Source organism: Zonotrichia leucophrys, chromosome 8 (assembly GCF_028769735.1).
Source record: "Zonotrichia leucophrys gambelii isolate GWCS_2022_RI chromosome 8, RI_Zleu_2.0, whole genome shotgun sequence".
NCBI lineage: Eukaryota > Metazoa > Chordata > Aves > Passeriformes > Passerellidae > Zonotrichia > Zonotrichia leucophrys.
This window is the reverse complement of record NC_088178.1, coordinates 8,813,290-8,826,828: the sequence shown is the minus strand read 5'-3', so window position 1 is coordinate 8,826,828 and position 13,539 is coordinate 8,813,290. Positions and strand designations below refer to the sequence as shown.

The following is a 13,539-nucleotide window of genomic DNA, read 5'->3' as shown; positions in this document are numbered from 1 at the left end:
ATATAGTGATGGATTGGTTTAGCACTCAGTTTTCTTGTAAAATATGTTAATTAATTTTTAATTACATTAATTTTACCACAACAGCCTTTTTTTTTTTATTGGTCTAATATCGTTGGTGCTAATAGAAGGAAAACTGAAAAAAATAAAAACATTTGAAACTCCCTTGTAATGGTAATTTGTTTTAAGAATTCAGATTTTTTTTGCTAGGGTTTCAGGAGGTTCAGCTCTTGCTGAGGGAATGCAATGTTAGCATGGCTGTCAGTAGATAAGTATCTGTTTTCTGATTGTCATCCCTGAAGAGTCACTACATGACTAGATGAACATTAAACTTGGTCATTTGCTGTGATGCTATTTATTGTTTCTATTAATTGTTTAAGTTAGGCTGTGACAAAGAAAGCTCAGCTGTGGAGAGACTTAAGGACACCTCAAGACAGGTGATACGTGAACATTGTTGACAAGACTTGAAGTGACAAAATACCATGTTAAAGAAAGCATGTATGGTTAATGTAATATCCGTAACACCCCAGCAGTGGTTAGATTTCACATTGTACATGTCATTTATGTGCTTCCTTCCCTGACAATTCTAGGGAACCACATCGAAGAAATGAAAAATTAGTTGTTTCTGCTTTAGGTTGCTCTTTGCCATTCTTAATGCAATCAAAATGATCATGAGGGTCTCTACTCTCTAAGCAAGCATTGCTTTCACTTGTGCCATCATTCCTGAGAGTCTGGCTGTCTCAAAATTGCTTGTAAAAATTGAGTGGAATGGGTTGAAGTACTCATGATGAGCCTAAAGAGCTCATGTTGCTTCACCTCATCTTGAAGACTGGCAATACCTTTTCCAATGATCCAGTTAGTTCTCTGAAATGTTCTAGGAGTGTGTTTTGGCTTTCATTAGCCATTGGAATAATTCTTGCCATGCATTAGTTAGTGGATTATGGGAACACTTGAGTTTTAAAAGCTGTTTAAAGTCTGTAAGGTTATATCAGTATGGTCCTTTCAACATGGCCAAACAGTTTGAAACTAGAGCATTCTTGTCAAAGTGAATGTCGTGTATGGGGTCAGAAGCAGCTCTTAGTACTGGAGTATTCCAGTGACTGATGTATTCTAAAACTTTCTCAGGGATCATGGACCTAATCTTGTTGTTCAGCTGAAGCACCTTTGGGAAGCAATATTGACTTCATCAAGTAGAATTTAAGGTGCTCCTTTGTGGCCAGTTTAGTCCTCAGTGGTCCCACACAAGTCAGTAGCTCTCACTTGCTGTTAGAGGTTTTTCGTTCTGAAAGAAAGTAGATACAGTTAATAATTTAAAAGGATTTTTTTCTCCACAGAAATATATAGTTGTGATGTAACCTTTTAACTTTTCTCATGTTCATACCTTGGCATGTTACCTTCTGGAGTCCATGTCATTTTTGTGTTTGAAATTTTGCCCAGAGGGATCATTATGCTTGAATGCAATTAATACATTATTGTCTACTTTGAGTTAGTGTTTTTCTTTTTATACTTTCTTAAAGCATATTACCTTATCATCATTTTAATTCCTTAACTTTTTACCTTAATTGGAATAAAAAACTGTGGTGAAAACAAGCTTTTATAAAGGAAAGAGAAAACAAGCAATAAGAGGTTCCTGAGTTACTGTCTTAGTGTACACACACTATTATCTTTACATTCCTTGTCTATCTGGAAATAATTAATTGAATAAGTAATCCTCTAAGTACATTTTTTATTCTGATAGTGAAGAGGGTTGCAGCATTTAAAATGTTGAATGTATGTTTGTGTTAATTTGACATTTCTCTTTCAGGAAATTCAAGATCTTATCAGCAGTGGATGCATACAGTGAAGGTATAAACTTGGTTAAGTAATTATACTGGCCACCTTGTCCTTTAGGTTTCAGTCCTTTTCCCTACTTCCAGTAGGGAAAATGGTAAAAGTTTGTTCATTTGTGAGAAAGATATAAGTACATTCTGTAAGAAATACCAAGTCATAGTATTTGCAAAAATTGTTTGAGTTTTTATATAGAAGAATTTTAAAAATTTCTCATACACAAAACAAATGCCAAAATGCATAAGTTTTCTATGTCTGTATAGTTTAAGATTGCATTGCTTTCAGTATCATGCTGCATTCCATGACACTGAATTAGGTGTGGCAATTTGATAAGAAGCTTATCCCTTCTAGTAAATAGCAATTTTGTTAATATGGATTTGTGCCATTTGACTAGTACAAGACTCTTGGTATAACCTTGTTATTCTGCAGCATTAATAAAATACATTATTTTAGATTAAGAGAATTCTTGTTTGATTAAACGAGATAGTTCTTCCTGTCAGGTCAAAGTTTTTTTAGTTGCATAATAAATATGATAGGAACACATGAAAAATAGCCTAACATCTGAATTGATTTTGAAATGGTAACAGTGAATGACGACTGAAAATCCATCATTCTGTTGGAGTGCCTTGATAAATGTGTCAGCTGTGGAATGACGTACTGTAACCCTTGTGTAGCTGCAGACAGCAGGCTGGGGAGGAAACACAGCTGTGCTTGCTCTTGCCCATTTCAAAGGAGGGTTGTTACTTCTTCACAGCACACGCAGTTTATTTTTCCTTGCTGTTGTCTTAAGGTTTGCCTTGTGTTAAAGTATTACTAAAATACATTTTTTGTGTATTTCAGAAAGGCGGTGCACTGATCAACACAGCAATGACCAAAGCCACCCCGGCTGTGAAAACAGCATATAAATTTGTAAGATCATCTATTTCAAATAAATAATACATCAAAATACTGCAATTTCTGACAACCTCTCATTCTCTTTGAATGCTGAAAAACCTAAGCATTTTATATGTAAATTGCAAAAAAGTGCTTCAGCCTGTAGAAAGTGTTGAGCTTTCTTTGTTTTCTCATATAGCAGTAGGATTTAGAGTTGTTTCAGGGTCTTCCAGATAGCTTGTACATAAAAATAGACTTTATCAAAGCATGAATGTGCTGGTTTTCTTTCTGTCCTCATAGACACTAGAAGCTTATTTGAATACATTTAGGTATTTGATACACAGCTGTAATTTCACTTTGGCAGTAAGTGCTGCACTATTAAGATGTGGTAAAGCATCAGTAATGTGTGCAGCAAATCATCTGCTCCTTTTTAAAAACGACAGTGGAATGCTCATGTTTAACTGGGTTTAATGCTTATACTTTTCATCTGAAAAGATCTTGTTTTTCAAAGACTGCCTACCCCATGATGCATATGAGATTATTCTGTATTATGCAGTATGGTAAAACAGCATAACAAAAAAATGAACTGAGAAGTGTTTTAAAGTTGCTTTTATAATACAGAGAAAAACATTTTTGGCTTCCTTTTTGCTTTTCCAAATGTTTCACTAGGTGGATGCATTATAAATAGTCCTGAATAAATCAGTAAATCAGTGTGTACTAGAGTATTTTAAGTAAAGTTTTCAAATAGAATTTTTAATTTTACATCACTTTAAAAACACAGCAGTCATGGAAAGAAACAGGTAAATAAATTAAATATACTTCATATTCATGGACTCATTTATAATTTAAAAAATGGTTCATCTCCAAATTATTCTTCTTCATTTGCACTATCTTAGACTGCGGTTCAGCCTTCAATTTTGATAATTATGCCCTTGCTAGTAAAGGTTCTTCAAAGTGAACTTCTGTATATGCCAGGAAACTGCAGTAAACTTCTGAGCATCTTTATGTATATGATATCCATTTTTCTACCCCATTTAATTTCTTACATTGTTGTCCTTTATGGAGCCTACTACCAGAGGACTGAAATATGCATTTCCTAATTGCCACATAACTGATTTGGAGCTTTGAGTAATGTCATTGGTACCATCCCTGAGAGTCAGAACAGAGCACTCCAAAATTCATCCAAATCCTGTGAGCAGGATCTGGAAAGTTTAAAGTGGCTTTCAGGTTAGCATCTGGTACATGGCACCCCATCGTGCTCTTACTGAGCTTATGGATGTATGATTTAAGGATCAAAAAGACTCTATGACCTCTTGATTCAAGAAATTTTTTTCTGAATTTCCATGTACAAAAAAACTACAGGAAAATAGATGGCTTTTAGATATTTATGCCCTTGAATGTGTTTTAAAACTCCTATTTCCAGTACAACCTTAAAAACTTTTGTAGTTTTTTCCCATATTTTTTTTGGAAAGACAACTTTTTTTCTGTTAGGGTTTTTGATGTTATACCCTCATCTTTTATTTTGTTTCCTTCTTCCCCCCTTCTCTCGCTCTCTCCCTCTTGTCTCATTTTTTTTTTAGCCTAAGAACATGGTATTCCATATTGATAATTCCTTTCTGTATTGAAGAATATTCTTGCTGTTTTCTATGCAACAATGATTCTTGTCTGTCTCTTTTAATGCATACAGAATTCTCCCCTAAATAGCAGCACTGTGCTGTTCAGCAACACTGGGCAAAATCTCCATCTGCATATGAAATCACTTCATTTCTCTTAAGGTTGATGTTGCCCTGCAAGTTACCAGACTGGAACACTGTAGCAGTCATCTTAAAAATCTTCACATTTTTCAACATGCTTTATTGCTAAAATACTCTTTCAAATTGAAAGGAGCATTTCAAATAAAGGAGTTATATAGATGATCATTCTTAGCCTGTCCCTAGTAATAATGGAGAATTTTTGAGTATGTATGTTTTCCCATAACTGGCATGGATGTACTGAAAAAAAAATCCTTAAATTTGTTGAGAAAGCATGAATATAAAAAAATACAGTGGTAGTACATGTTTGAAATTTATGATAAAGATTATTGCCCTTTTCTATATCACCAGATGTTTATAAAAAAGACAAAATAAGTATGGCATCATAAGGCATGTTCTGTGACTACAGCCAGTGTCCTGCAGAGCAATTTAAGTCTTTTTATTTCTCCAGGCAAAAAACCAGGCGAGGCAAGGAATAAAAGAAGTGAAGAGTAAGTTAAAACACAAGGTATGTAGGACACTTTACTTTCTTACACTGCTTCCTGTACAGTTTGAAGCTTATACTTTACAAATCACATGAGATTTGTGTTTTTAATGACTTTTGAAATATGCTTAGCCCTTTGTTCAACAATACATTTTTCATAACGAGCCCTCTGGCAACTATCTGTCATTCTATGCATCCACTGAATAATCTCTTTATTGTTTGCATATTTTATCATAGAACAACAGAGGTCTTCAAAGATACATTAAGAGGATGTATGTTTTCATAAAGTTGATTGCTTTGATATCACAATCAAAGCCTTTGCTTCAAGCTGAGAATTTGAGAAGGGAGAGTCTTGCAGTGCACTTTATTTCAGGAGGTGCAGTTGTCCAGTTTTAGTTCCATAAGATACATGAACAATAGCAGTGTTTCAAGGTGAATGAATAGTTTCATTTTGCAAAAGCAACCTCATGAACACAGAGTAGATGGTTTAGGCATTTTGCAGCTGCTTTTCCCATTTGGAATTTTGCTTCCATGTAAGATTTTTCTGTGCAGAGAAGGAACCATTTTTTTGATACCTATTATGCTATTTTAAGAAAAATTTCAAAAACATTTGAACAATTCAACTTTTAAATGACCATGCTGGTAATCTGGCGTTTTGAAAAGTTAAATTTGATTTTCTTACTACAGATGGTATTTTCATGACAGTAATAGATTGTGGCAAGATAATTTTGAATGCATTCTGCATGCATAATATGGAGGGTATGTTTGCAGATAATGATTATAAATAAAGGAATTTAAATCTGTTTTGTTGCATAGGAGAGTGAGGAAGAGTGTGGAACGTGTAGTGCTGGTGCAGTACAGACTGTTCCTGTCTACACATCGCATCCTGAGAAAAGAACAAGCTCAGAAAAACGAAGACTGGCACAGGTAAGACACCTGAAACTTCTGTTTGCATTCATATATATATATAGGGAAAAATTTTTGCTTCTTAGAGTCATGTGTCTGTGAATCTGTTTCCAAGATGATTTTCCTGTGTTTGGATAGTGTGACTAAAAGGCTATGTTTATAGAAATACGGCTATGCTGTGTGTGTGGAGAAAAAAATGCTATTTGTGTTTCATTCCTGTTGAGAGGGGAAAGAACAAGAGACCTGTAAGGATGGATCTGAGATTTAATTCTTAAATACTGGTTTTGAGAAAGATTAATACATATCTATGAATAGACCAGAATGTATTTTTTGTGAGAAGCCCATCTCATTTATTTTAAGGCATATTAATTTTGTGTTTCTGATAAATTGTTTTGGCAGTCATATGGCCTTTAACCTTGCTCAGATAGTTGTGATTTATTATTTTGTTAATGAGTCAGCTAGTTCATGCAATGCTAATGTCTTGGCTTTTGTTCTCTAATCCTTTCTAGTCTAGATTTGAAGTAACAGGTGTAGTGTCTCAACTTTGGCAAGTGTTTTAATGTTTTCAGATTCATTTTGACAGTTTCATTTCAAAAATATAAACAAAGTAGGTTTTCTAACACTTTTTTTCCTACAAATATTTACCTGCATATTACTTATTTTTAGTATACAGGTATTTATTTTTACATTATATTGTTATTGCATGTTTTTAATACATGTGGATTTTTAATGCCTGTATCTTCCTAATGAGAATTAAGTATATAAATTCAGTCCAACCAATCTAGCAACATTTATTTTTTGCTCTAGGTATAATTATTTATTATAAAAATCTGGATTTTCTATTTAATCAATTTGATTTTGAATTAGTTTTTATCAAAAGTTTCTGGAATGCAATTTAGAACTGGTGCAGATGATTGCTAAATGATGGTGAAATTGTTCATTAGTATTAAGTCATTATTTTAAGTAAGGTTATAAATAATACAAAGACTTTCTGCTTCACTGATATGGTAGTGCTGCCTATTGTTATGTACAGGAGTCTAGGTGTACAAAGGAATATAATTCACCTTGGTACAATTAAAGATTTCTTTTGAAGGTGTGTGTTCAGACACAACAATTGAACTTTTCTGTGTTTTTGTGTTTGTCCAGCTGTACAGTGCTAAATCCTGTAATCATTGCAGTTTCTACCAGTTGTCCTTTAGCTTTGCAAAGAAGGCAGGAGTGCAGATTTGTGCCTGGCTTTGTTTCCGTGCATCCATACACACGCGTGTTAATGGATGGGTATGCACAGGACACACACGTGTTTCTGTGGGGTGAATTTACCAACAAAGCTGGGAACTGAGAGCCTCACAGGTTTGCCCTGCTCCAAACCAAAGGTGTCTTCTCCCCAGCTCTTGTCCCAAACATCACATGAACTCAGTGGGCAGGAAGGGGCACATAGGGATTGCCCTCCAAGAACTCCTTCATCTCTCACTCATTCAATTCTCCTTTTCCTCCTCCCCAAACCAAAGGACTTCTGAAAAATAAGTCTGATGATGCTACTCTTGTTTTTATTTTTGGTCATAGTGTTTGAATAAGACAACATAAATTCTTTATTAATGAGTGGTGATTTTAAAGTTTACATCCAAATAAGAATATATGTTAGTATTCACAGTGCACGTGTATGAGAGACCGTGTTTGATCTAGTACTGAATCTGCTGTTTAAAAGAAGTGAAATTCAGTGTGCTGTTGTCAGATTTAATCCGTTTTCTGGTAGTCTTTATCCTGCAAACGAAACTCTTCACCGAGATCTCTAAAATTATCCTTACCAGTGGCTGTATCAGTATAAGGCTAGTGCTAGTGTGGAGTTCAGGCCATTTGATACACATTTAAAGTAAGGACTAGATCAACAGTAAACGAGACAGCAATTGCTTTTAATGGTCATCTTGCTTCCAAAATAGAGGCACCTCTGTACGTTATTACTGTCTCTTCCATACTGAAACATTTAGAAAATTTTAAATACAAAGAATTTGGTGTCATATTTTATATCAGAAGTATGCATTGAGCTTTTCCTTCTCCACTTCTTGGAAACAGTTAAATTCTGAGAGTTACCTGAGATGCTGTAAAACATACTTTGAAAAGTTATATTAGATATGAAAGTTTTCTTTACTGAGAAAGATCATTTAAAAAATTCATTCATAACAGGATTTGGGGGTCTGAGAGGACCTTTCCTTTACAATAGGAAGTGAGTCTGCTTTTACCCCAGCAAGCAGGAGTTTGTATATGGGTCTGCTAATTAGTATGGTTATTTCCTGTTTTGTTGATGAGGCTTTAATAAATGTCAAGGGTACAGCCATGAAGATCTCCCAATTAGGCTTTGCGTTTGTAAAACCCAGCCCCTTTGCTTTTGTGTGAGGATGACAGTTCCAACTGCAGCCTCAGCCTAACAGGGCTCAAGGGAAAGGATACTTCTCTGGTTTTATTGAAAACACAGCCAGTTTGGCCCAGGGAGAATACCAGCACTGGTCACAGTGCAGAGCCATTTTTAACAATGAATATTTACTAAGCTTTATCACTGCTGTCATAGTGGGTTTATTGTATTTTTTCTTTTCCAGATTGGCAATAGGCTTAAGAAAAATCAGCAGTAAATTAAAAAAAAATTATAGCATCCGAAATAGCTGTCAAAACCTAACCAGAGGATAAATAATTAAATGTGTTATTGCAAACTGATGCGCTCGGCTTGCCCTCCTATAATTTACATTTTGAAAGTGTTTCCTAAAAGCTGGAGCTGAGGGGAGTGCACTGGTTGGTGCCCGTGTGCGTGCGCGTGTGCGCACAATTAATCCGTGCCCAGACGAGCCATTCCCTCTCTGCAGTGTTCATCTGAGCTTGCTCCTGCTCAGGTTCGCTGTTCTAGGCTCTTCAGACATGTGTGAGCTTAGCTATATTGCAAGTCAACATTAACAGATGGATTGCCCTAAGCAAGGGAAAACCACAACAACAAAATCTAGTGAAAGTGGAGATTGAAGCTTTTTATTGTTAAGCCTTGTTAAAACCTTGGCATGTGCACTGCTGTTAACTGTTTCATGCCTAGCGCTTATAATGTGTCTTGGATATGTTTCATCTCTTACATTAATTAGGAATGTAGAAGATACAAGAAATCACCAGCTAAAATTTTTGAAATAAAAGTTAATGCAAGCATGAGGTTGCTTAGGCTCTGTTTGCGGTATCTTGTGAGTGAAACCGCTGAGTTCCTTTAACTATTGATGAGCAAGGTAGAGCAGGGCATGTTTTAGACTATAGAGCATTCAGTGTTTGCATAATCTCTTTTAATTCTGTGCCATTTTATACTCCCAGGTAATGCAGATTTCTGGTACACAGGGACCTAAATGCAGTAGGAGCTCTGTATAATTGTTCCAAATTAATATATAATTAAAAAGAGAGCATGTTTATTATGATCCTGTTTTGAATGCCAGGACGATCTGTTTTATTTCATTAATATGATCTTTGTAATTTTACTATTGTATCAGGTGTTGGGGTAGCTTATTAAAAATAGACCATGTCAGGATCTCAACAGTCATAATGTATTTTATGGCAAATAAAACACTCTGCAAGATTAGCAGAATACCAAATAAGAACTACCAGTTCCCTTTGCAGTTATTAAATTAGCAATGCCCCTTGTCTCTCAGAAAATGTATGTTCTGACCTGTACCTGAAAAGGGCCTGTACCTTTAGGCACCTACTACTTTCCATCTGTAATAGAAATAGGCATGTGGATTCTAAGGATGGATTTACCAATCACTGTGTCTCAGCACTGCTTTAAATGTTCCTGTATTGACAATACCAAGTGAACTACTCACCATGACTTTGCAGAATCCAAATACAGTGTCTAAGAAGGTTTTTAAAAGACTTTTAATAAAAATCAAGTTAGACAAAACTTTTTTCTTGCTGTTCTCATAGAGAAGAGAGTTTTGTATATTTTCTCTTTCTTTCTTTTTTTAAAGCGTATTGCAAATGGAGCTTTTTCACTTTTATTGAAGTATGTCCTAGAGACTGAACAATATATAATTCAGCTTGCAGTAGGTGTGCTTGGCATCTGTTCAACAAACACAGCAAGTGTCAGGCAGCAAGATGTGTTCAGAATAACCTTACCTTCAGGAGTGCCCCATTTATCAATATCCCTACAATGGCCAGTAAAATACACGACATAATCATTAACTACAAAGGACTTCTAGTAACTGATTACCCTCCTAACCTGAAAAAGGTGATGAGAGTGGCTATTCTGAAAAGAGGGCTATTCTGAAGAGTTTTTCTTTTTCCTGAAAAATAAGAGAGGAGATTGTGATAATGTAGTGCTGAATATACATATTCTGTATAAGATGACTGAATGTCTTTTAGAAAAATATCCACAGTCAGTCCCACAATGATTTCAGAAACATAAATCTGATTAAGTACATTTACCTGTATTTGTATTCAGACAATGTGCTTGAGATCACATCTATGACTACCAACCACAAATAACACTGATTCTGTTGCTGGAGGCTTCTTCACCCTCATTGACTGCAATATTATAAATTGAAAGATGTCATAAACAGTAAGAGCTAGTTTTTAATGTAAATCCCATTTTGCTTCTATAAAATACAGTTTTGAAGTAAGCATCAGTTGATCAGTAAATTCTGTTTCTTTAGCTAATGTGGTGTAATGTGAAAATATTGTAGATATCATTAGCTTCCTTTAATTTGGAGAAAAATCTTTTGTCTTATTGTGTCAAGTAAGATCTCTCCATTCTGCAAAACAGTCAGATTTCTTTTTAATTAAAAATGAAAAAGCTAGGCTGCCAAAATTCAAATTGCAGATTACGAGAGTGCCCTCTTGTGGCTCCTGTTCCTTTCCAAAGTGGCAGAGCACCGGGATCCTCTGCCTGTGCAAGCCTTGCCTGCTGCAGTGGAGACCTCTTAAAATCAAGGGGTCCTTCCTTTATTTCTGTTAAGTGAAATTGCCCCTGGATTTTGTGCAAATTAAGCATTCACATGCTATTGTGTATCATGCATGATACTATTTTCAGGAATAGGGAATAGAGGCTCCCAAGCAGAGGTATAATTTCAAGATTGCAGACCTCTGTCCCTGCTTCCCACTAAACAGGGACAGTGACTGTCCTCACCAGAGCTGTGCTGTCTGTTCTGCACCCATAAACCATTGTCAGCCTTGTGGCTGCTGTTCTTGGAATTTTGCTGTAAAAACACTTGAGAAATCTCTTCAATAATTACCTTGATTCCAATTCAATTTAACAAAAAAAAAAAAAAAAAAAAATAGATGGGGTAATGGTCAGGAAGTGGCTCTGGAATTTTTTTGTCACCCTGTGGAATGCTTGGTTTTTCAGGGCAAAGTCATCAGCATATCTACCTCTGATTTATCCTACTAAAAGAAAAATTTATACAAGCAAAAAGTTTGCAGATGCTTTTCCTGGCTATTATAGCCCCCCTCTTTAAGTTTTATAATAAATAAAAATGCAGCCTTTCAAAGGGTCTTTCTTCTGCAAACAAATGAACCATACTTGTATGTGTAGCACTGTTTCCTTTCTCTGAAGGATCTCAGAGAAAAATGGTCTTGCAGAGTATCTTCAAACTGGATGAACTTTTCTGTCCTCAGAATTTAATTGAAATAACCAATTATTTTTTTCTTCAGGAGAATTGATCAACATCTTAATGTAGCCAGTCATATCTTTTACTTTCTTTTGCTGTGTATCTTCTGTTTTCCACAAGTCATAGTTTTGCTCCACTAAATGAGGGAGCCAGGAGAGCCATCAGACAACAGTTGGAACCTGTGTGCTGACTTCCATGTTGCTTTTGCCTTCTGGCTTGAGGGTTTGAAAAGCACCACTTTACATCTAAAACTTCAGCTCTAGTATTCTATGTCCCTAACGTTTTTTTCCTCTCTATAATCCTGTATCTAAGAATGAGAAAAGAAAAAAGAATAAAGAAGTTCAGTTAATGAAAAAAGTTTGTCTGGAGGCAAAAGGAAGGAGAAATAGAAGAAACAGGAAAATCCTTTCCTGCAGGGATCTCAGCATCTCTGAGAGCCCAGATTCAGCCTGTCTAATTTTAGATACTGCTGAAATGCTGCAGTTAGCAGCAGTGCAGCCTTAGGCTCTATCTGCAGTAAGTGGAGAGAGGGGCATGACTGAAGGACAGCTCAGCCCACCTAGAATCCCGATTGCATCCTGATGATGCCTCTGTCTTGCTTTGAATTGTCTCATTTTGGCCCAAAAATAGCTGAAATCAGTAACATCCAAGTGCCAGCCAAATTCCACAGCACCTTGGAGAGAAAGACCTTATTTGTTGAGTAGAAGACCCTTACTGGTGTCAAACTAGAAGAGGGACTCCTCCTTCTCCTTGGTGATTTTTCTGTTTGGAATCCCTAGACAGTGTAGAAATGTGCTTGGAGTCAGTATTTCCAAGGCACAGTCTTTTTTTCTTGCAAATGTGATTAGTCTGTTTTCAAGCTTCCTATGGCACTTCCCTTAAGTAGTATCTTCCACAGTCCATTGATCTGATGGACAGGGCTGGTGCTGCTGAGGTCTGGAGGCGCAGGGTGTTTGTGTTTGCCATCACACTCACATTGTACATTTTAATGTATGTATTTTTGATAGGTTTCCCTCTGAGAAAGTCACACGTGATCAGCAACTGGTGCTCTAAGCAGTGATTGTAGCATGAGACTGTTCTGCTGATGTAAGGCTATGATGCACATTTTACCCAAAAGATCAATTTAACCAGTAGTCTCTCTTTTATCTGCTTAGGAATTGTATCAAATAGCACATTTCAGCCAAATAAACTGGATTTACAACTGTCCTGGTTCACTAAAGTCCCCCATCGTGCACCTGAGTTACTTCCACATCTCTTGCCTTTCTTGTTACCACAAATCCACGTTCCTTTTTCTGGTTTTGTTTATATAAACATTTGTGTGGCTTTGGACACTGATTACTTTTTCTTTTCTGATGCGCATTCTCCCTTATCTTCCTGCTCTTCTGTCCACTGTGACCCTCTGAGTCCTCCATTCTATAATACTCCTTCCATCTAATCATTGAGTGTACATTAGGACATTAATCACCATCAGAAAAGGGAAAATAAGTGCTATATTTCTCCATTCTTGTAACTGCAGATTCTGCCTGGTGAATCTGATTCTTCAAATCATGCACAAAAAAAATGAGCTGCTGGCTTTAGTTGTTGCAAATGGCACTGCAAATCTCCACGTCCTATTTGAAAAGACTAACACGTGTGCGTGTTGCCAATGAAAGTGGAGGGATGGTGCACTCCCTGCAGCCAGAATGGTGTGTGGCACGGTGCCACGGTGCATCATCAGCTGAAAACGGGAGGGGGTGCTAAGAATATCCTCGGTGCCAGTGAGAAAAGCAGGGTTTGGCTGTGGGGAGGTGGTGCCTCACTCTGGGCAGTGCGAGGCCTCAGGCTTCCTCAGGATAAAAAGGCGCTGCAATTCCGCAGGGAAAGTGGAAGGTTGCTTGTTGTTTTGGAGCAAAACAGAACTATTCTGAAAAAATATTTGTGGAAGCATGATTAATTGTTAAAAAGGAAGAGAAGCATTACACAATTCTCAAATGATACCTGGGTTTAGGAGTCTAGCGTGCATAAATGGTAGGGAGCTGAGAGCTTGTTCATTTTTCACCACAGTAATTCAGAACAAAAGTAGTTACATGCGCTATCTGTGACT

General features: G+C 36.4%; 1 protein-coding gene across 2 annotated transcripts in view; it reads left to right on the top strand.

Annotated features, from left to right (window-relative positions):
- Positions 1-13,539, top strand: part of DENND1B (DENN domain containing 1B) — a 151,471-nt gene that overhangs the window by 123,997 nt on the left and 13,935 nt on the right. For both annotated transcript variants that reach the window (XM_064719657.1, XM_064719656.1), the window contains 4 exons: positions 1,802-1,842; positions 2,665-2,733; positions 4,900-4,956; positions 5,749-5,859. In XM_064719657.1, coding sequence (XP_064575727.1) covers positions 1,802-1,842; positions 2,665-2,733; positions 4,900-4,956; positions 5,749-5,859 — 278 coding nt within the window. The remainder of the gene's footprint in view (positions 1-1,801; positions 1,843-2,664; positions 2,734-4,899; positions 4,957-5,748; positions 5,860-13,539) is intronic.